The 21,288-nt window shown below is 40.6% G+C and overlaps 1 protein-coding gene across 4 annotated transcripts; it reads left to right on the forward strand.

Annotated features, from left to right (window-relative positions):
* Nucleotides 1-94: 94 nt before the first annotated feature.
* LOC129180271 (transforming acidic coiled-coil-containing protein 1-like) lies at nucleotides 95-20,880 on the forward strand. Of its 4 annotated transcripts, none has more exons than XM_054774572.1 (13): nucleotides 95-316; nucleotides 8,762-8,853; nucleotides 12,050-12,410; nucleotides 13,813-13,867; nucleotides 13,956-14,034; nucleotides 14,863-14,909; nucleotides 16,155-16,289; nucleotides 16,385-16,461; nucleotides 16,531-16,574; nucleotides 17,184-17,344; nucleotides 17,643-17,749; nucleotides 17,833-17,953; nucleotides 18,053-20,880. In XM_054774572.1, exons 1-13 carry the CDS (start codon nucleotides 261-263, stop codon nucleotides 18,119-18,121), a joined length of 1,404 nt encoding a protein of 467 aa, XP_054630547.1. In that variant the 5' UTR covers nucleotides 95-260; the 3' UTR covers nucleotides 18,122-20,880. The 4 variants fall into 4 exon arrangements, with proteins under 4 accessions (XP_054630547.1, XP_054630548.1, XP_054630549.1 ...); XM_054774573.1 differs by lacking the exon at nucleotides 95-316 and adding an exon at nucleotides 6,419-6,830; XM_054774574.1 differs by lacking the exon at nucleotides 95-316 and adding an exon at nucleotides 6,421-6,843.
* Nucleotides 20,881-21,288: the final 408 nt, after the last annotated feature.

The raw sequence follows: 21,288 nt of genomic DNA on the forward strand, positions 1-21,288 counted from the left end.
GCCTTTCTTCCAAGTGACTGTAATCTGCCCTCGAGAGAGAGAGAGAGATATAGAGAGAGCGGGAGGATGGAGATAATTAAGAGGCGGGACTGTCACTAGTGTTTATGTGTGATCAGTGGAGAACGTTTCGGAGTGGCGAAGGGAGCTGACATGACTAGTATCTCATGGAGTTCTAATATTTTGAAGGAGAGGTGAATTGAGGGAACGTACAATTTTGGGGAATCACACCTGACCCCTGCACAGCGTCAGCTGATGACAACATGGGAGGCTCCCTCAGCCAGCACAAGAAGGGCTCCCCTCGCAAGAAAAGCAGCATGTAAGTTCCTCCATTTGCCTTGTTTTTGTGGAGCTTGATGAGGCTGCACATGCACGAATAACTGAGTCATGAGAGGAAGCAGATCAGGTTGATACTGCAGGATTGGGAGATGAGGAGCTGTTGCTGGTTTGATGACTTGTTTGTAGCTCAACAGAAGCCATGAGCTCACTGTCATGCTTTCTGCATTAACACACCTTGTGATTCCCTCTCTTTGGACTCCCTGGAGTATTTTTAGGAGGAGCATGTGTGCTCAGAAGTGCTTCTGGTGGCAATGAATTATGCAGTCCTGACCCTCATTCCTGACTTAATCATACAGTCGCGGTGCAGCATTGTACATTTAAAGCAAGCAGGTAGTGAAGAGTGATGCATGTTCATGCATCAGTGCACAACCATACTCCCTCTTTATTTTCACTAATCCTTTATAAAAGAGAATGAGTCCTTTCACTTTCTGTCTCCTCCCCCACCCTCACTGCTAATCCAAGCCATGGACTTTATGTATGTGGTTAAAAGCTGCTCTTTTGTGACATGTATTAATTTGTAGCTTAAGTCGCATTATGGAATATAATATCGTTGGGATCAGTCATGGAGAAGAAGTCTTGTTTATTTTAAAAAAAAAGCATGTTTGATTTAGTGATGGTGGGGGTTGAAGTCATTCTACAGCACAGCTTTAGGATTTTTGCAATCAGCATCTGGTCTAATTGTAGTTGGCGTAATCATCCTTTTTATGCTACACTGACTTTACTGTATATTTTGCTCCCAAAAGCCACACATGCATAATCGCCCAGTATATTTACTGTGTATATATTGACTTTAATTTTGGAGGAATGTGATCAGGATATGGTTAGTTTGCTACAGTGAAGAAATGAACTGAGTGGCCCACTCAAGTATACATAAAGACAAGCACGTCGTTTTAATTATGCATATTCAGACACCGATGACTTGAGGTTTGCTGAAATGAATGTAAAACTCACCGATGAATACTTAACATCTTCTTCAGCCCCGTTGGTAACGATTGTGATGACTTCTCCTGCTTTAGTGTAGCTATACGGCATGTCAAATAAAAATGCCTTCTGCCTGAGCTAAATTTAGAAGCCTAGTGAAATGGGTGCAAAGTCTTCAAAGTAGAGCTGCAGGAGGTGTGTCTCTTGTTCTTTGTGCATGCATGTGTGCACAATGCACATGCACTCTTGTCGGGTGTGCTGTGGTGTCCCTATTGTAGTCATAAACAAAAGCTCAGTTGGTGTCTGTCTGTATGACCTCTCCTTCACTTTTGGTCTCAACATTCCACAGTGACAATGTTACTAAGCACAGCTGTATGGAGGACATCTAAACTACATTTAAAGTTTCCACTTGTGTTTTCAAGGAGTGCTCTGGTGGGACTTGTTCCCCAGTTGGTTGTGAACTGTCTGTTTACACTCGCATGACAAAATATTCACCAATTTACATTTAATATTTATTAATCTCTTCTCCACATCTGCAGTATAGTAATAGCTTTTTCCTCGGTGAAAAAAAATCAGCAGAATCAAACGATTATGCGTTCTTTACCCCTCCTATTGTATATCTGAAAAATGTAGGTAAGGTTCATGGACACGAGATGGCAGCATACATCAAGTCGTCACAATCAGTGGAGCACAGATTCACTACTGTATAGGAACAGTTAAGAGTTATATTATTAATTTAGTGTTGACATATAAATTTTATATATATATATATGAGAGAGAGAGATTATTTGAACATTTTTGTATGATCATTATTATAAAAGTAAAAAAATATATAGAAGTAAAGAACTTCTTATGCATCTGCAAAAAGGCCTTTGTCTTTTATGTTGAGAGGATGGCATACTGTAATTAATTAGGCCATTGTCATTGTATTCATATGTACTTGATGTAATTTGAGGATAAATACAGTACATTTGTACATATAGGAATGCGTTTTATTATGCAAAAAAGCAATAGTAAGGATTGTAGACTGAATAGTTGTTACCACAGCAGTTAGAGATGTACCACATCTCAGTAACCAGAGTTGAAGGACAAAAAAAAATATAAAAAAAAAAATACAAAATAAAATCCTAATATGTCAGACACCAAATGTTATGTTCCCCACCATAATCAATCCTAATGAATGTAAACATGTAAATTATGATGTACTGTCAGGGTTTTCGTAGTGTGGCCCAGTGACACTCCCCAGAGACAAACGATTGGGGCTTCACCTACACCCCGAAAGACTTATTTTCATGGAGCATATTTTGTGGAGTTTTTTGCTAAGCCCAGACTACTCAATTTAGTCTCTCATGATAGCAACCGAACATCGATTCATTTTGACTTTGACATAACTGAAGTTTACTTTACGTTTTTAACTTGGGTTTGAAAAACATGTTGTTCTTTATTCTTCTGAAGCCGTTGTGCCTAAATTTCCCATTCCAATGGAAAAAAAACAATTGGCACTATAGTGAACAGTTTAGAAAGGATATTTACTGCATATTACAATATAATTGTATGTATTAATTGATTGTGAAATTCAAATACAGTAGAAGTAAATATAATATCAGCAAAGATATGTCAGTGTAATTGATACTGTATACTGAAACCTGATTTAGTCTTGCTGTGAAAAGTGACATTCAGCTTTGTGCAAAATGATGAAAAAAGTATGTAAATGTATTGCCCATGAAGATTGGCATGTTTGTCCAGCTGATGGTGCTGCAGCAAAGCTCAGTATTTACTGTAGTAGTCACATGTCATTTTCAGATATGCTGGCAGTGGATCAGAGAAATGTTGACCTGATTGTGGCACTAGATGAGAGCTCAGCCAGGCTCGTTCACCTTCTGTCATCATAGTAGAATTGAGAAATAAACAACCTAAGATATTTGAGAAGCTTCTCTAATTTTTCTATCTACGCACGCACACGCACGCACGCACGCACGCACGCACACAAACACACACAGATAATGCCCTCAACCAGTATGTGGTCTGTAGTGGCTCACACATGTTTGTCATTGCTGCTTTATTATTAGCTCATAATAAGCACACATGCTGCTATCAGTCACAATGTAATTGATGATTAGGGATGGTCATTCTAGCTGGATTAACTTGCACACACGGAGGCCTGGGTTTTACAGATACTGTGTGTTACTTAGTGTTAAGACAGCAGACTACATACTGTATGTGTGTGGGTTTTTTTTCCTCTGTGAGCTATTTGTGGTCTCTAGGTATTACATAAGAGCTGTTTCTGCAGTTTCCTCGCTGCATTTCCCATCTATATTGCTGTTATTACCAGAGTAAGAGTGGGAAGCACTCTGCATTTGCTGAAATGGTGTGATTTCTTTGTGCAAAGGGATAACAACACATGGCTTCCATGCTGTCTGACACTGAGGGTCCCTATTCAGTTTTGACCTATTCAGGAAAGACAGGTTTGTCCTCCCAGCTGTCTTGACTGACTGAAAAACAAACTGGGTTGAGCTGACAGTGTCAGTAATGTGGGACTTTTTTGCCTCACTTTCAGCGTCCAAGTCCCAATCAGTGCTTTCCCACTTTCCCAGCTGAACAAGGCCTCTTTCTCTGTGTTCACCAGTGTGTGGCGTTCATTTGTGAGCATGTTGGCACATACACACAACTACGTGCCATGGTGGCTCTTTTAAAGCTTCTTGTACATTTATTTATGCTTTTAAATTGGAATATTTCATATATTCAATTGAGTAGTTATTAACTTTGCTCCCACGTTCTCCTGTTTTATTGGTGGTGTGTCATCTGGCCTTGTTTCTGTTTGTGTGTGTGAGAGAGGGATGCCTACACGTACACTTACATAAGCGACCCATGAGCAGTGAGTGTGAGTCATTGTGGTGCGCCATTATTGTCAAATGTAGGTTTGCTTTATTGATGTTTGCTATCTGCCCTAGATGTGAACAATAGATTCTCTGTGAGTCTGCTCACACATCAGTGCAGTAACGACTACATTAGCAGTTCAGACAGACCCTACTAGGAAAAGATGGAATGGTCCAAAATACTGTATGCAAATACAAAAGGCAAGGCAAACATACAGTACTGTACTTGACTTTTATTTTTGAATCTAAAAATTCCCCAGTATTTACAAATGTTTGACTGAAAGGATTCTGATGTTCCAAGTGATACTGTTCTGCTTCAGTCTTGTAAGTTGTAGTATGGACATTAAAACTGTCAACTCCCACACACATCCGCCGTTTTCTACCACAGCTCTATCTGCTGGATCACCACCCCACGTGGCCCCAATTCAAGTGGACTTCAGCTGTGAAACGAGACAATAAACTCCTTCCTGTGCATCTACAGTATATCAGGGGCTACACCAAAATGTAGTATTTCTTTTTGGGATGCACAAGTCGATACTGATAACTTCCTGCTTCTCAAGACCGATACCAATAACAAGGGGTGTCACAAGATTCAAACGTGACAAGATTTTGTGTTCAGAAAAAAACTTTGTCATGGGCGCTAGGCCTGGGATGGTAATGTATAAATGAATTAATCACACAATAAATGAAAATGAACTTGATAACTTTGCCAACCTCAATACATTGCCGTGTGCTTGCGTGTCTGTTTTCCTCATCTCTCGCCTCCAAACAGGCAGGAACAGAGTTCACTCTGCATCGGTTTCAGGACCTTGGCGCATTTGTACCGTAGAACAACAGCATGAACGGAGTGAGCCCCTTTGCCAGTCATACAGTCGATTTGTCTCGGTGGGTGGAGGCAGGGCCGGTAGCATACACAGAGAGTGCAGTGTAATGACGTAGAAATTATCTTGGTAGATTGCAATACAGACCTGATCAAAATCTTAAGACAAATTGGAAAAATTGCTAGAATTTGCATATTGCACATTTGGATCTTAATGATAAAATCTCATCGCACAGCGTTCTCATAGACCCAATCTTGTGTATCGCCTCGTCTCGTGTTTCGTGACACCCCCACGATAACAGATTTGTATCTATACGTTTTTAAACATTATGTATATGTTTTTATTTTTCATCTTATTTTTAAATTTAGGTTTAACTGTAGTTTGTGCACACCTGGAGGTAAAAATGACTGAAAGTTGGATTTGACAAACTAGTACCAGTGCCATCATCCAGTGCTTTGTCCCTAGGGATGTAACTGTGTGCCATAATCACGGTTCGGTACGTACGTCAGTTTTAAGGTAACTGTTTGGTTTCTGTACAGTCAGGGAACAAAATGCAAAACATAACACTGCATTCCAAAAACATGCATGTTAGGTTAACTGGCGACTCTAAATTGTCCACAGGTATGAATGGGAGTGTGAATGGTTGTTTGTCTATATGTGCCCTGCGATTGGCTGGCGACCAGTCCAGGGTGTACCCCGCCTGTCGCCCGAAGTCAGCTGGGATAGGCTCCAGCATACCCCCGCGACCCTGAAGAGGAGAAGCGGTATAGAAAATGGATGGATGGATATTTTGTAAAAATATAGATCTACCATACAGAAAAATGGAAGGGTGTAGGGGGCCACTTTGATACATTTTGTACACTGAAGATGCTAAAACCAATCCAATGCAGGTTAATTTCATATTTAGTTCCAGATTTTAAACTGTGGAAGCTCAGGATTATTCAACGTACGAGGTTCCGCTATACACCCCACAGGCAGTGCTGTATAGCGATGACCCTGCAACGATGCCGTGACCTCATCGCCGCATCGTTGCTTTTCTGTCTACGATCTCATCTTTGGTCATCTTGCTTAAAAAGGTCAGTATTCGACATGACTCTTATTTAATCAATGCAATGAAAGACATTCGTGATGGCTTCCAATTATTATTGCTCAATTGTTAAATTAAACAGACCTAGTTTCAGTGATGCCCATGAGTGGTGCGGCATCAAGTAAAACATGTAGGCACCCACATATGTACACGGTACTGTGTGCCTCCATAAATGCCAGGTTTTACGTCTTTTCCTTCCTGTTTGGTCGTCTGTCCCTGAGTAACCCGAGTCAGTCGTCTCCCTGCCTCATAAAACAGGAAGCTTTGCCTCTTGTCTTTGACAAGGGGGGGAGGAGGCACAGCAAGGAAGGGAGGGGCAGACTCCTGAGGAAGTCATGCAAACATGTGGGAGCAGCAGAGCGAGCTGCTTCTGTTGGACCAGCTGATCATTCCTCCCAGTGAGAGGAGGGAGGGGAGGTGGGAAAGGAGTGACCACTGATGCTCCACTAATCTGCATCGGAGAGCAAAATCAGACGACGGAAACAGCAGCTGCAGCACAGGCTGGACATCTTTTCCTTGCAGAGGATTGGAAGGGTGGCGAGGAAGTGAGTCGTTCAAAGGGAAAGCAATAACAGTTTATATTTAGTATCCTTCTTGGTTGAGAGTGGGACAAAGACTCTAGTCGACATTCAATAAGGAACAGGAGCCCTTGTTTTCCAACTCACAAACAGTGCAGTGATGTCCTGGTTGTCTCCGGTCCAGTGGGCCAAATGGACGTGGTCGGCAGTGACGGGAGGTACGGGGGACGACGGGCAGCAAGATGACAACAAGTAAGACCTGCACATTTAGGCATGTGATAATAGTAAGTATAAATAGAGAGGGACAGCAGGGCTACAGGTGGGTCTGATTGGACCCAAGTCCATTACTGTAACTGCCTGTGTTTATGTGATGGCACTCTATGCCTGAGTCATCCTGACAGTTGCTGGATGTACACACACACAAACACTCACACACACACTGATGGATGCTGTGGTCCTTGACTTTGAAACTGAAGATTAAGTGCATCTGCCAGCCTGTTATTATGTGTTGTATTTAGTATGTAAAAAGGAGGGGTGCAGGGCGTAGTAACTTCGATTGCAGAAAGTTGGGGGATGGTTGAAGGGAAACCACAGTTTCCAATCCTTTAAGTTTTTTTTTTTTTCCATCCACTTTTAGTTTCTAAGTAACCATCCAAGATTGCAGGCGTGGGGCCATGACTGGGATGGCATCCAGTGTGTGTGTATTGGATGTGAGAGTGGATGCGGATGGGGGTATGTATTAAAGGATTAGCTGTGTATGGTAGGAGCTTGTATCAGAAGGACTGCGGTCAAGTTTTGGATCTGGCAGCTTTGTTCCGAGTTCTGTTTTTCATTAGAGCGCAGAAATTTTAATGTGCGTTCAAGCGTCTGGGAGCAGGAACTCTGAGTGTTTCACACCCTCCACTGTTGAGCAAATTAATTTGGGCTCACTGTCCAGGCAGCCAAAAGACTGAGTGTTTTGTGTTTGAACATGCTGCAACAGTGAGTCTTTATGGGAGGGCAAGGATGCAGGTGGTCTTTTTGGATATCCCACTTTACTTTCTCACCTCTCCCTTTTTTCTGACTTGAAATAAAGCCAACTTGTTTATTTTGAATCATTATTATTATTATTATTATTATTATTTATTATTGTTATCTTGTCATTCTGAGAAACCCCTAAAAGCTAGGGTCAACTACTACAAGACTAAACCAATAGATTTATCATTAAATAACTTGGAAAGTGTACTTGATGGCATATTGTTATACATCAGTTTTTATCTAGAGTACTGCGCAAAAGTCAGAAGGCCACCATTGCCTTTCGTTGTGATATAGTGCATCATGCATCATTGTGACATCGTAATTTATGATGGTAACCAAAATCGCTTAAGTTCTAACATGAATATCTACAGCATTGTACTGCCAAAGAATCTAACTGTTATGAGCTGTTTTTGTTGTCATTGTTATATTTGTCCAAACAAAGGTACCTTTAGTTGTATCAGGCATTAAAATGAACAAGAAACTGAAGAAACAAGGGTGGTCATTTTCCATGCTTTGGCCCGGTCAGAGTTGCTTGCTAGAGGTTGTTTATATGCTGAAGTTATAGTGTTTGCACTAAGCTGGTTTTCTTTGTTGTAGATGTAACATTCACTGCCGGATGACTGCTATAAGTGCACTAACGTGTTAGACGTGTTTCCTGCAGCATACCCGATATCCGTGGAACAATGTCGACACACAACTGTGGATTTTATCCACTTGCCTTGGTCCATCTGTAATTTTAACAGGGATGCCAAAGTATTCCCAAACAGGAGACCGTAGTGAGATTGGAGGGTCTTCTAGCTTTTCATTTGCCATGATGCCATTTGTCTCGCCTGCGAGCTACTAGCGTTGCTCCCCCTCAGTCAGTCGTGTCCGACACTCAAAGGCGTCCGTGCCGAAACTCACCCAGGACTTTAGTTCCGCGTGAAGTGCTTAGATCACTCTAGTAATAAGTTTAATGAGAAAAATAGCATAAAATATAACCGGTATGCAAGTGGACCGAACCGAACATGCAGAAACGAAAGGGTTCAATACATCCATGTAAACTGTTACACCCCTAGTCATATTTATTTTCTATATATAGTAAACATGGGACACTGATGACGATCATGATCACGCCTTACTGTTCTATTTTTTTCTTGCGGCTTGAAAAACACAACAAATAATTGTTAATTTCTCTCTTTGTAGCTCCGACTCAGAGGGGACCTTTGAGACCCCAGAGGTTGAGTCTCCAGGTGTTGTGAAACTGCTGAGCGAGCTGGACAACTCCACACCCACAGGTGAGATGTCCCAGATGTCTCGCATAAGCCAAGGTCTCTCGTTGGCGCCAGGTTAAAAAAACATTGGCATTAGCAGCTGTGGGCATAGGCTGCCTCCTGATGTAGCATTTGATTAACCCCACAAGATGGCAGTAGCTGCATTTGAAGTATCGTGACTGGTTAACGTCCAGAAGCTTTATCTAGCACTGCATGAACTTTAAAAGCAGCTTGGTCCTTGTTCGTGGATGTGTTTAATAACTGTGTGGTCAAAAAATGCTATGGTTTCCTTTTAGACTTTCTCAAGCACTCCAAATCATTATTAAAGTAAAAAAAAAAAGAAAAATTGTTGTGATTTAGGTAAATAAACGCCCCGGCAGTAATTTGAGAATTTACAGTACATGCATAATATAAATATACATAATGCAGAATATAGAAAAATGCATACATTTTATAAATCAAATTTTGCTTGGGTATGCTTGACACTGAATACCGAAGCAGTTTCTCTTTAAACTCTCAGCATAAAGTTCAGCTTTACAGATACCACGTCTGCTGTGTAGTGAGTGTTTTGTGGTAAAGATGTGTACAGCAACAAATGGTGGTATCGGTCATAGTCAACCTATTGGCACCATCTGTTTTCCTAAAGGGGACAAAATAGGGAGTCTATTTGAGGTGAGGTGTATGTTCACTGTATTTATTTAACTGAATATGGCTATGGCTATATGAGTGTTTGGTGACGTAGCGGTTAGTATGTCTGCCTCACAGTCAGGAGATGCAGGTTGTGATTCTTCATTGGAACAACTCTGTGGAGTTTGCATGTTCTTCCTGTGCTTGCGTGGGTTTTCACCAGGTACTGTTGTGTGGCTTTATCCCATGTCCCAAAAACATGCATGTTAGGTTAATAAAGGCATGAATGTGAGTGTGAATGATTCTCAATGTGTCCTGTGATTGACTGGCAACCAGTCCAGCATATACTGTACCCCACCTCTCAACCAAAGTGAGGACAAACGGGACAGAAAATGCATTGATGAATTTGGGTGTTTAAAGGCCATCTCATTATTGTGAAATACCACAATGGCAAACCTTATTTGCTTGTAAGCAAAAATACTGTTCAGCTGAATTATAAAAATGTTTTCCCCATCTAAATCAGTATTCCCCAGATGCGTGAATTTGACCACAAAGCTCATGATTCAAGTTAATAAAAATGCTTGCTTTGTGCCTGACATAACTCCCTCCCACCACATGCTCTGTTCCAAATGTACTATTTTGATCAATAAGATTCACTGGTGTACTATAGTTAGACTGGCGATGAGACATGTGGTGCTTTATAATGACAGTATGAGTTGCCATGTTGAACCAGTATGATGAAGACACTATTCTTCTATTTCGCATTGCCATTGTTTCCTCATCCTCTTTTATAATCCAAAAGGGTAATAACGGCTGATGTTGACATTGTTGCTAGGCCACGTGGTGCTGTGAGCCCTGTCTGACTGGGTGGGGCTCCTCTACAGCTGTTCCCTCTCAGAAGAAGGGTGTGAACGTCAACAGAGAGCCCTAAATACAGGGAGTCACTTCAGCAGAACTTTGTTTTTTAGTTGAACGTGCAGAACACATGAAATAACCTTCGACTTACTAATGACAAAGCCAGAAATCTGATTCACACAAGAGTTAGGATGTTTCTTGTTGCTTTATTGTTGTGAGCACTTTTAAGGTTTTAAAAGTGCATGTGAGGGGGAGTAGTTAACGGAAAGGTCATAGCACAGCATTACAAGTATGACTCAACTGTCTACTGTTGTGGCCGTTAGCCTTCTGTTAACAGGATGTGAAAGGAAGCCTGCAGCCATTTTAAGTGTTGTAGCGGGAGAAGGGAGGTCACTAAAGGGTTAAAATCCCTAGGTGACACATGCAATCATTGTGTAGCCAGTGGATGAGAACGTTTAAATAAGACCACAACATTAGGAACAGGAGTGTAAAGGTACAGCTCCTCTGGGTTTGATACATACCTCGTTATTAACTGTTCAGTTTGGTTAATTTTGGCACAGTGAGGGAACAAAATGTAAAACATAATACTGCTTAGCTTTTGTTATAATAATTTTTCAAATGAAGCATGCAATGCAGTTGCAATCGGCTGGCAGGTGATTCAAAATGTAGCCCACTTTTAGTCACACTACCGGAGCTTGTGGAGGTGCATCACAACACCGAATATACTGTCCCTCGCTTAATAATTTATTTATTATTTATTAATTACACACCTGGCACTTCAAAAAAGTGAGTACACCCTTCACATTTCCGCAAACATTTGACTATATCTTGTGAAGGGACAATACTTGAAAGGAAATTTGCAATTCATTTAGAGTAATCATTGTGCCGTTTGGAAAGGAGATTTACTGTCCTTTTGAAAATAAGCCAACACAGCCGTTATTATCAGTGATTTGTGGTGAGTATTTAGTGTGAGCACCATCTATCTCGCACTGCCTTAATGCTGTCAGGCATGGAATTCACAAGAGCTGCACAGGATGTTACAGAAATCCCCTTCCACTCCTCCATGATGACATCACAGGGCTGGTGAATGTTAGACACCTTGCCCTCCTCCGCCTTCTGCTTAATGATGCCCCACAGGCGCTCAATTGGATTCAGGTTTGGAGACACACTTGGCCACTCCATCACCTTCACCCTCCTCAGCAAGGCACTTGACATCTTGGAGGTGTGTTTGGGCTCGTTATTATGTTAGAAAACTGCCATGCGGCCCAGTTTCCCTCTGATCATTCTCTGCTTCAGAATGTCAGCGTACATGTTGGAATTCATTTTTTTTCCAATGGGCCACAGCTCCACATCAGCAACGCTCATGTGGCCCAGGTCCATACTGTACTTGACTGAAGGCAAGAAAGAATTATCTTGGCACTCGCTTGTGGTTTCAACTATTTAGACAATAATGGCTGTTAGTCATTTTCACTGGATAGTAAATCTGTTTTGCTGTACAGGTTGTACACTCACTACTCTGAAGTATATAAAAGTTTCATTGTGTATCGTACAAAAATGGTTGCTGAAATGTGAGGGGTGTACTCATTTTTGTGAGGTATTGTAGTTGTGTTGGATCTCATTCGATTGTGCTTGTGTACCTAATGAAGTGATCCCCGAGTGTATACATTACATTTCATTTAATAACAAACACACTAAAGGTGATTTTTTTTCTCTCTCTCTCTTTTTGTTGACATTATAGAGCACTTTGCCCACAAGATTTCCAACCAGGATGAGGTGGACACCATCAACAACATGACCAGCTCGTCCCCCAACAACAACAGCTTTGGTCTGAACCAGAATCTCAATCTGACTGTGACACCCCTATCAAATCCTCCCCCTCAAGCACCGAGGCCCCCATCTCTGCCAGTCCACTCCGTGCTGAACAAACCCGACCCCTCAGAGGTGGACGATGAAGCTCCTGTGACCTTCGACCTGAAGTTAATGCCCAGCTATGACCACTCCTTGCATCATGACCTGCTCAACGGCAATGTGAACTGTGATTCAGTAAAACAGGCCTGCATCCAGGAAGTTTCCAGTGAGGTCAGCAGCACCATTAACACGTGAGTAACACTGCAGATAGAAACACACGCATCATACTGAGCATTGCACCAACCATCAAATCAGTGATCTTCCATTTATTGGCCAATTTGAGATTCCTCCAGCTGGACTGTGACTAACACGTTCAAGCTGACCAAACATAGCTTTGTCTTTTTAATGACAGAAGGAAACAACGGAGAATGCATGCTATCGTACAGAGTGAACTTTGGTGATTACACTTTTACAGTACAACAAAGAAGGATAGGGTGCATGAACGTAATCTGCAAAACGGGACTCCACAATTGTTTTTCAATTAATAAAAAAGTGGATATTTGAAAACAAACTATTCTCTTAATGACCAACCTGTATTAACATAAAAAAAAACAAAAACTTCACCAACCATGAACCTCACTGCACGTCACTGGTTAATATTAATGTGACCTTTTGTGGTGCCCTGCAGCAGGATAAAAAAAATCATATTTTATTACTTTAAACATAATAATGCATACATAAGTATACATAATATTTACAATATTTTTCGTACAAAGTTAGGCCTTTCTTTTAAAACAGCCTTGCCTTGTAGAATGGCTCTCTCTTGTGGAGGATCTAAGTAGTGCATTTATCATACAAAGTGCTGGGTTCTCCTTCTCCATCGCCAAATTGGACCTTAATTTGACTGTAGAATAGTGTTGTAACTAATAACTAATTCCTTCTAATGTTTAGTCAGTGTGTTCCTGTGTTCATGTCACTTTTTCTTCTCTACACAATTCAGCATTTTGTAGCCATTTTTAGCCTTTATTCCTATCGTCATTCAACTAGACCAATGGATTTCAAATGGGGGTACTATGGCCTTCGAAAGTATTTGAGATTTAAAATATACATACTCACAGTATACTGTGGGAACAATATGTATTTACCTTATTTCAGAGTAAAAAACAATTGTCACATTCTGTTGTTTGTACTTTCCCGACTGTGGCAAGTACAGAACTTTTTATGGTGTGTCTTTTATAACAGATAAAATGTTTAACAAAAAAAAAACAACCTGAAAAACAATATTAAATAAAGTTTATAAATGTTTACATTTGCATTTAACACGTCTTTATTATAATCCTAAAAGAGGGCACTTCAGGTTGGTAACTATTTTATGTGCACCAAGCTTTAGTCGTCATTAAGTTAATTATTACTTTGTGTGCAATTTCTAAATGTTTCAATCAAGACCACTACAGATGAGCACTGTTTTTATGTTACTTTTTTTTTTTTTTTTTCCAACCAAAAATGATTTTCTCTGGTTAGTTGGGTAGTTGGTTGAAAAATATTAGGTAGGCTACTCCACTGCAAAAAGGTTGAGAACCACTAAAAGCATGTAAGAGTAGAAAGTATGTTCTGTCTAATGGTCACTGTGCTGTTCTCCATCTTTATGTTCAGAAAGTCATGTAAAATGAAGTTGGATCAGCTGACACAAAAGGACGCAAGTGGGCAGGTGAGGATGGCTTTGTGTTTATTATCAACATACAGGATATGTGGTTTTATTTATTTAGCATTGTTAATCATGTTTGCCTTTGGTGAAGGACGATCGAGGTGGCCACGCTACAGATGAAGAGAAGCTGGCCAGCAGCACAGGTGTCAAACCAGACAAGGAGCAAAGTCGTGAGTAAACGGATGAGTGGATTATCACAAATTAGTAATAGCTTTTCTTTATTTTTGCTTTCTGTTGGTGTAATGTGCCCCAATGCACTTGTATCCACACATATGACAAGCCTTTGCACTGACTCAACACTGGTAAATAGCTCAGTTATTACTCCCAGAAGGACACTGTTGTACCCGTATCAGGTAGCTTTTAAAGCGCAGCAAACAATCAGTCGATCAATCCACGACTGCGAGAAGGTCATCAGTGCCCTAATGTTACACATACGTCCAACATAAATGATTAACTGCGGCTGTGGTGTCCTGCTTCAGTGGCACAGTGAGTAATGTGTGCTGTGACTGCACAGTACAGTCAGTCAGCGCTTATCTGCTGGGGAAGATAAACAACAAGACACGTCTTGCCATGTAAACACGTCCTCACTTAGAACATAACACAGCTCTAGTAAGTGGATTCTTAGTAGAGAATCACTGATTGCTTCCAACGTAATATCGCTCCAGTATGTTCTCATGACGGTTGACTAGGAAATTGTGCAAAAGATAAGAATTGGACAATGTGGGGGGTGGAGGCGGCACAAGACACTCAAGCAAAATAGCAATCACCTAATGTTTGGATTATAAATTCAGCAATTCTATTCAGCATAACTGAACAATTCTAATTAGTTACATAATTATAACAATAACGTGCTCAACTTTTACACATAATTCAAATACTGCCCAACAGCTCATAATAGAGCCACTCTCATTACAACATTATTGATCGGTTAGATCTACGTACACAGTATTGCAAAGCCTAATACATTCAAGTTCCTAACGTGAATCGATCTCTTTCAGTCTGCCATGTGACCCCCGGACCAGATGAGTCAGACAGCTGCACAGTGGTGAGAAATTGTCTGATTTATTTACTCGATTTATTGTAGACAAATTGGCACAGGAGTTCTCAATTGGTGTTACCAGGCACCCACATTTTCCCATGTTCGTTAAGTTGCGACTCACTTTTAGACTTGGACTTAAACAGACTTTATTGATATGTAGGGGAAATCGCTTAGTTACAGTACCTCAATTGCAGAAGAAACCGACAGACACTCTTAAATAAAATGCAATGCAATATGAATGAAATGCAATAAAATAAGAAGAATATAAGAAATGTGATAAATACAAGTAAATGACTGTAATTAATACTGTAATTTACTTTAGTCAAACCAAAGATTTTATTTTCAAGTGCCTACAATAATGATACGTTTAATCCATAAGCGCCTTTCTAGAGACTCGATGATGCTTTACAATGAATAAAAATCAACATATAACAAAGACCTGACATACAGTGTATGCCGTCTGGAACAGGTGAGTTCTGAGTCTTGGTTGAAAATGTGAAGGGAGTCATTTTCAGACTTGGGAGCAGAGCAACTGCAGGCTTTGCTCCCCGTGGTGCTGAAGTGGACAGTGTATGGGAGAGGAGAATCTGAGGGATCTTGCTGTAGTTATGTTATTGTCACAATGTTATAGTTCTGTAATATACAAGTATTATAAGTTTATCATTACGGTGTAATCATTCCCTTTTCCTTATTGGCTGCGTGAAATCACATGGTTTTACTGCCTACAGTGATGTGTGGCTTCCAAGGTCCCAATTAGGAATTTTCGTCCCAAAAGAGCTACTGGTACCTGAAATGTTAACTCTATAATCCACCAGCAACTGTAAATATTAATCTTAAATGGGCTGTATTAAATTGTCATTTTAATAGACACACACGGCAGATTTCTGAGTGATACTATTAGCAGACTCCACCCACCGTTATGAACTCTGCAACACAATGACCTGCATGTCTGATACGATGGCCATCACATTCCTCTCCTTAGGAGACAGATGGATTTAGATTATCATTCAGGAGATTAGAATGGGCCTCTTATAATCCAATGAAGGGCAGAGGGTGCAGGGTTTATGTGTGTGTTTGACAAGGATTACATTTAAGAATAAAGGGAAGCTGTTGTACGTTTTACTAGGAAGGAATCTTAGTAAGAAATAAGTCTTTCCCACTAATCCAAATATTGCAACTAATGAAACAAACCAAGTCTAAGTATGTACAGTAGATATTATAGTTGAAGCATCTGGTTTCCTCTTCCCGCAGCACAATGAAGACCACAGTGAATGGAAAAACAAATCAGAAGGAAGTGGGATGCAGAAAACAGGAAGTCAGGTCCTGGACTCTATTTGCATCAGTGAGGAGGAAAAACAGGCCGTTCTGACTCTCATTAAAGAGGAGGTGCATACTTTCATAAATTTGTAATTTATCATCTTGATCTTTTTGGCGACCACATTCTAGTTTTCATCAAAGCACAGATGTTGTTTTTTTTTTAGGTCATCACTAAGGAGGTGGAAGTGAGCGACTGGAAGAGGAAGTATGAGGACAGCAGACAAGAAGTCAATGAGATGAGGTGAATACACTTGGGGAAAAAAACGGTAGATGGACAGATGCATAATCGATGTGTTTTCTATTTTTATAGAAAGATTGTTGCCGAGTATGAGAAGACAATCGCTCAGATGATCGGTGAGTACAAAAGTAATTTTCATCAGTATAATAAGCAAGACGAAAAAGTACAGCATCTCACCGTCAGTCCGCCTCTCACATCCCAGCCACCATTTTTATTATATCCTCTCAAGGGACAATACGAAAGAAATAAGCTTGGAAAGACGAATAACTTTACCGGCCTCTAAAATAACTCAACACAGCCATCATGCGGCCCGTTTTCTGAAGGAAGGGGCATCATGCTCTGCTTGACAATGTCACGTTACATGCTGGAATTCATATTTCACTCATGCTGCCCCAGATGGTGCTCGCTATGACCACCATACTTACTGTGGGCAGGACACAGTTATCTTGCTACTCACTTGTGTTGCCACCTATTTAGACAATAATGGTTGTGTGTTGACTCATTTTCAGTGGATAGTAAATCTACACTGATTCAAGTTCCATTTTTATGGTATTGTCCCTTGAGAAGATATGCCATAGAAATACAGTAGTTGCTGAAAATGTGAGGTGTGTACTGTATAAGCGTTATTTTGGCGCTCAATATTTGCTGCCAAGGGAATAAATAAACGAGGATGATGGCGTTACCTGACCTTCTGTGGTATTTTACACTTTCACACTTCCTCTCAGAGGATGAGCAGAGGAACAGCCTAAGCTCCCAGAAGTCTTTGCATGCCTTGACCATGGAGAAGGAAGCCGCCCTGGCAGACCTGAGCTCAGTGGAACGCTCGCTGTCTGACGTCTTTCGGCGCTATGAAAACATGAAGAGCACCCTGGAAGGCTTTAAGAAGGTAAATGAAAATGTGTCCATCCAATCATTATTTGCACAGCACGGCTGATGCATTCAAAGAAACGGTTCACCCACATACAATTGAAAGTCTAACATTTTTAAATGTTTGCCGCACATATTCTACCTGGTAACTAGGTATGTATGCAATGATTTGCTCACTAAACCCCAATAAAAAATGACAGTTATGTTTCCGATGCCATTTCATCAGATCAGGTGCTCTACAGAAAAGCTTAGGGAGAGTTAGCAGGAACACTGATAGACAAAAGTCAACTAACTGTCCAGTATTTATTCCTCCACAGAATGAAGAGGTGCTCAAGAAATGTGCTCAGGATTATCTGGCCAGAGTCAAGCAGGAGGAGCAGAGATACCAGACACTCAAAGTCCATGCTGAGGAGAAACTAGATAAGTAAGGCATGCTTGAAATACGAGTCTGCCATTAATAATAATCAGCTGCTATACAGTAGAATATAATATAATCATCTCGGTCAGGGCCAATGAGGAGATCGCTCAGGTGCGCACAAAGGCGAGCTCTGAAAGTATGGCGCTGACAGCCAGCCTGAGGAAAGAACAAATGAAGAATGAGTCGCTGGAACAAGCGCTGCAGCAGAAGGCAAGCGGCCTCATCATGCGAGAGTCACATGACACATCCCTCCCTTTTATGTGGGCTACATGAACACACATTTTAACTCATCTTGTGGCTATCCCACAGAATCAAGAGATGGAGGAGCTCACCAAAATCTGCGATGAGCTCATCGCCAAAATGGGAAAAGTAGACTGAGATGAGTTTCCTGTGGCTCAACCATGACTTCCTGTGCATGCTTCCAACCGACAAGACGCTGAAACCCCTCCCTTGTGCTAGCCTTTCTGAGATCATGCTAGAAGGGACTTTTTTTTTAAATTTTTTACATGTAGTCATCTGTTTTGATTGCATTTTGTGAACCCCCCCGTGCTTTTGGCCATCCTGCTAGCGCACAACAATGACGTACTTGTGACTGAGCAGCTACAGCAGGATGACATCAGATTTAAGGCAGGCAGAGGTCCTCATGTTCACGAGTATGCTCAGAGAGGCTTTGACAAGGGTTGTTTTACGTGAAAGCAACAATCTGAATAATGTGTGGAAGCAGAAGAGGGAGGCAAAGGTCTAGTTACAGCTGTGCAAGAATAAGGCTGAAACGGTTTAAGATTCATTAGTTCAGGAGGAGCTAGGCTCCAGCATACCCCCGCGAGCCTAATGAGGATTAAGCGGCATAGAAAATGGGAGGGGATGGATGGTTTAGGAGGAGCATTGGATCTCATTGTGTTCTGACCACTTTTCCAGTGCTTCAAAATCCTTCACAACCTAGAGTTGTATTTGCACACAATTTTAGCAGACAATCAGTGGCTCCCCTGTGAGTGCATAACACTGTGCCACTTGTGTTTTTTTCTTTTTTTTTGTATCTTACGCTGCACAAGGATATTTATTAGAGGGCTGACGTCCACCAAGGTCGAACAATAGATCAAATTCTACACCTCTAGATACACACTTCATGCTTCTGTTTTAATTTTGTCAGAGAAATGAAGGAAACTGTTAAACACTGTACGTACTATCAACTAGTAGAGCATTCAGCAGAGTCCACAACTCCGCCAAGGTCGAACTGATAACAAAACTGGAAAAAAAGAAAACGCGAGCCACATTTGTGTTTGTCCAACAATATTCTGATGAGTGGCATTTTCTACAGTCAGAAGCGTGACCTCTGACAAAAATGAAGCCACACGCAACCAACAAAAGACAGGAATTCTTGTATGGCTAAAACATTAACTGGACTAGTTGATTATCGGACTAACATTATTTATTCTGCGGGCTTTCGTCGGGACAAGCTGCAAGTTTTTATTTGTATTTTGTACAAAAGTGGGGAAAAGGGTGTCTGTGTTATAAGGCTCCTTCCTGGTCCATGGCGAATGACGTGAGATGCGGGTTCCTACGCAAGTATGGGAAAAGTATAGAATTTGATTTTGTAAGTTTCCAGGTCTGGAAAAGTATAGAAAATGGAAACTCCTGTATGGAAAAATCTTAATTGTCCCAAATCTGTGGCCACCTTTCTGTTTTCTAAAAGAGATGAATAACAACAAGAGATCTGGTTTCTAAGGCGCTTGCTCGGGCAGCTAAGATGTTTGTGTGAGAACACCCGCATCCCGGAAAACATTTGAGAAGTTTGACAGGTTGCATGGCCAGCTCTGTGCTCTTATCCTCGCCAAGCCTTTGTATGAGCTACATTACCTAGCTGTAATCTCTGGAAATGATATGGCATACATATTCAGAATAATGAAATCACGATAAATTCCATAATTTATTTACATGCAACTATCAATTATTTTCTTAGTCGATTAATCGAGTAAACGGTTAGGCCGTGGATGGACCAAATCAACATGAACCAAACGGTGGTTTGGTCTGCAACATATCAGAAAAGAGGCAAAAATGTGCATCACAGTTTTCCAAAGTCAAAGCTGAGTGTGAATATCATGTTTATCCTAAAACACAAAGATAATATGCCTGTGAATATTTTCATTCCTCCAGGTAATTTTTACTCAGGGCATTGAATCCATCGCAACTGGCCTGTTCAGGTTTTAGAAGATGTTTCGCCTGTCATCTGAGCAGGCTTCATCAGTTCATGCTCACTGACCAGGTGGGGCAAACGCTAGTCTGATACAAAGTCGGCTTTCTAGGATGACTAAGGAAATAAAAAATATTGGGGAGGCTGAAATCGGAGAATATATTCACATTTTAAAATCAAACGATTAATCAAATACCAAAATACTGTAGTTGTAGATTCATTGGATAATGGATTCATCATCAATTGTTGCAGCTCCAATGATACACATCTATTACATAAGTCTGGAAAAACTATGTCAAATCCGTAGGAACCCTGTAAGATGTTATGATACTGGGACAGGGATGTTGTGACCATTGCGGCTCAAATACAAAAAAGAAAATACATTTGTTTTTCTACATTTTTATCTGGATGTGCATCAAATGTAGTATGTTCTTGTTGGGCACAGTTTTTTAGAAATTGGTGAAATTTGTACTTGTTCCTTTTTCATAAACAAGTACAAATCAAAACAGCACCTCATGCTGCTTCCATACTGTGGTTATTGTAATGGTTTAATTTTACTTGAACAGGCATACAAGTTACAATCACACAGTTCAGTTACTAGGTGGGGTTAATAATCCTGGAGCCGCACCTTTTATTTAGAGCCACATTAAAAATTCTGGGGTGCTTTGTTGGCCCTCGACAAAGCATTGTGCACATTGGTTGACGAATTTTTGCGTACTCCTGATGTACTACTGCACTCAGTAATGACAGATATTTTGCATGTAACAAACGGACCTTTTTTTTTCTCCCCCCCCAAATTAACAAATCAACACACACACAACTTGTGCCATTCCAGAGCTGCATTTGCATTACATTTGTACATTTTCTCAATTTTGTGTTGGCACATTGAAGACTTACTGTGTACTGTATGTATACTTTTAACGGAAGAAATAAAGATATAATTTGTTCTATGAAGTTTTTTTGTCATTAAGTCATCTTTTACAGCTTTTTTGTGTATCAGTTGCTCAGTGCAGAAACCAGACATACTTTGAAGAGGTAGATAAAGAGAAATAAATGTGATATTAAAGTAAAATATAGCTTACCACAAGGAATGTCAAACAAAGGTATATTAAGTGATAAAAACTTAACTATAAACAATGAATGGTAAAATAGACATTTCAAGGGAGGTAAATCTGTAAACTTTATTTTTTATAGCATTCATATTAAAAAAGACTATAAGTATCTTAAAAAGTGCCTTACAAGCTTACTTTCCATATACGTGACCTGATACACATGAGCGTCATCGTGGCAGCTGTGAGAATTCCCACAGCGTGTGCTGTCAGTATGTGTGTCATGGCTTTGACCTCCATACAGG

This window comes from Dunckerocampus dactyliophorus, chromosome 4 (genome assembly GCF_027744805.1).
Source record: "Dunckerocampus dactyliophorus isolate RoL2022-P2 chromosome 4, RoL_Ddac_1.1, whole genome shotgun sequence".
Classification (NCBI taxonomy): domain Eukaryota; kingdom Metazoa; phylum Chordata; class Actinopteri; order Syngnathiformes; family Syngnathidae; genus Dunckerocampus; species Dunckerocampus dactyliophorus.

Excerpts from the sequence above, each read along its gene's own strand:
- LOC129180271 (XM_054774571.1), top strand. The coding sequence starts at position 6,720 with ATGTCCTGGTTGTCTCCGGTCCAGTGGGCCAAATGGACGTGGTCGGCA. Across the intron at positions 12,411-13,812 it reads GTCAGCAGCACCATTAACAC|AAAGTCATGTAAAATGAAGT; the intron begins GTGAGTAACACT and ends CTTTATGTTCAG. Across the intron at positions 17,750-17,832 it reads GCTGAGGAGAAACTAGATAA|GGCCAATGAGGAGATCGCTC; the intron begins GTAAGGCATGCT and ends CATCTCGGTCAG.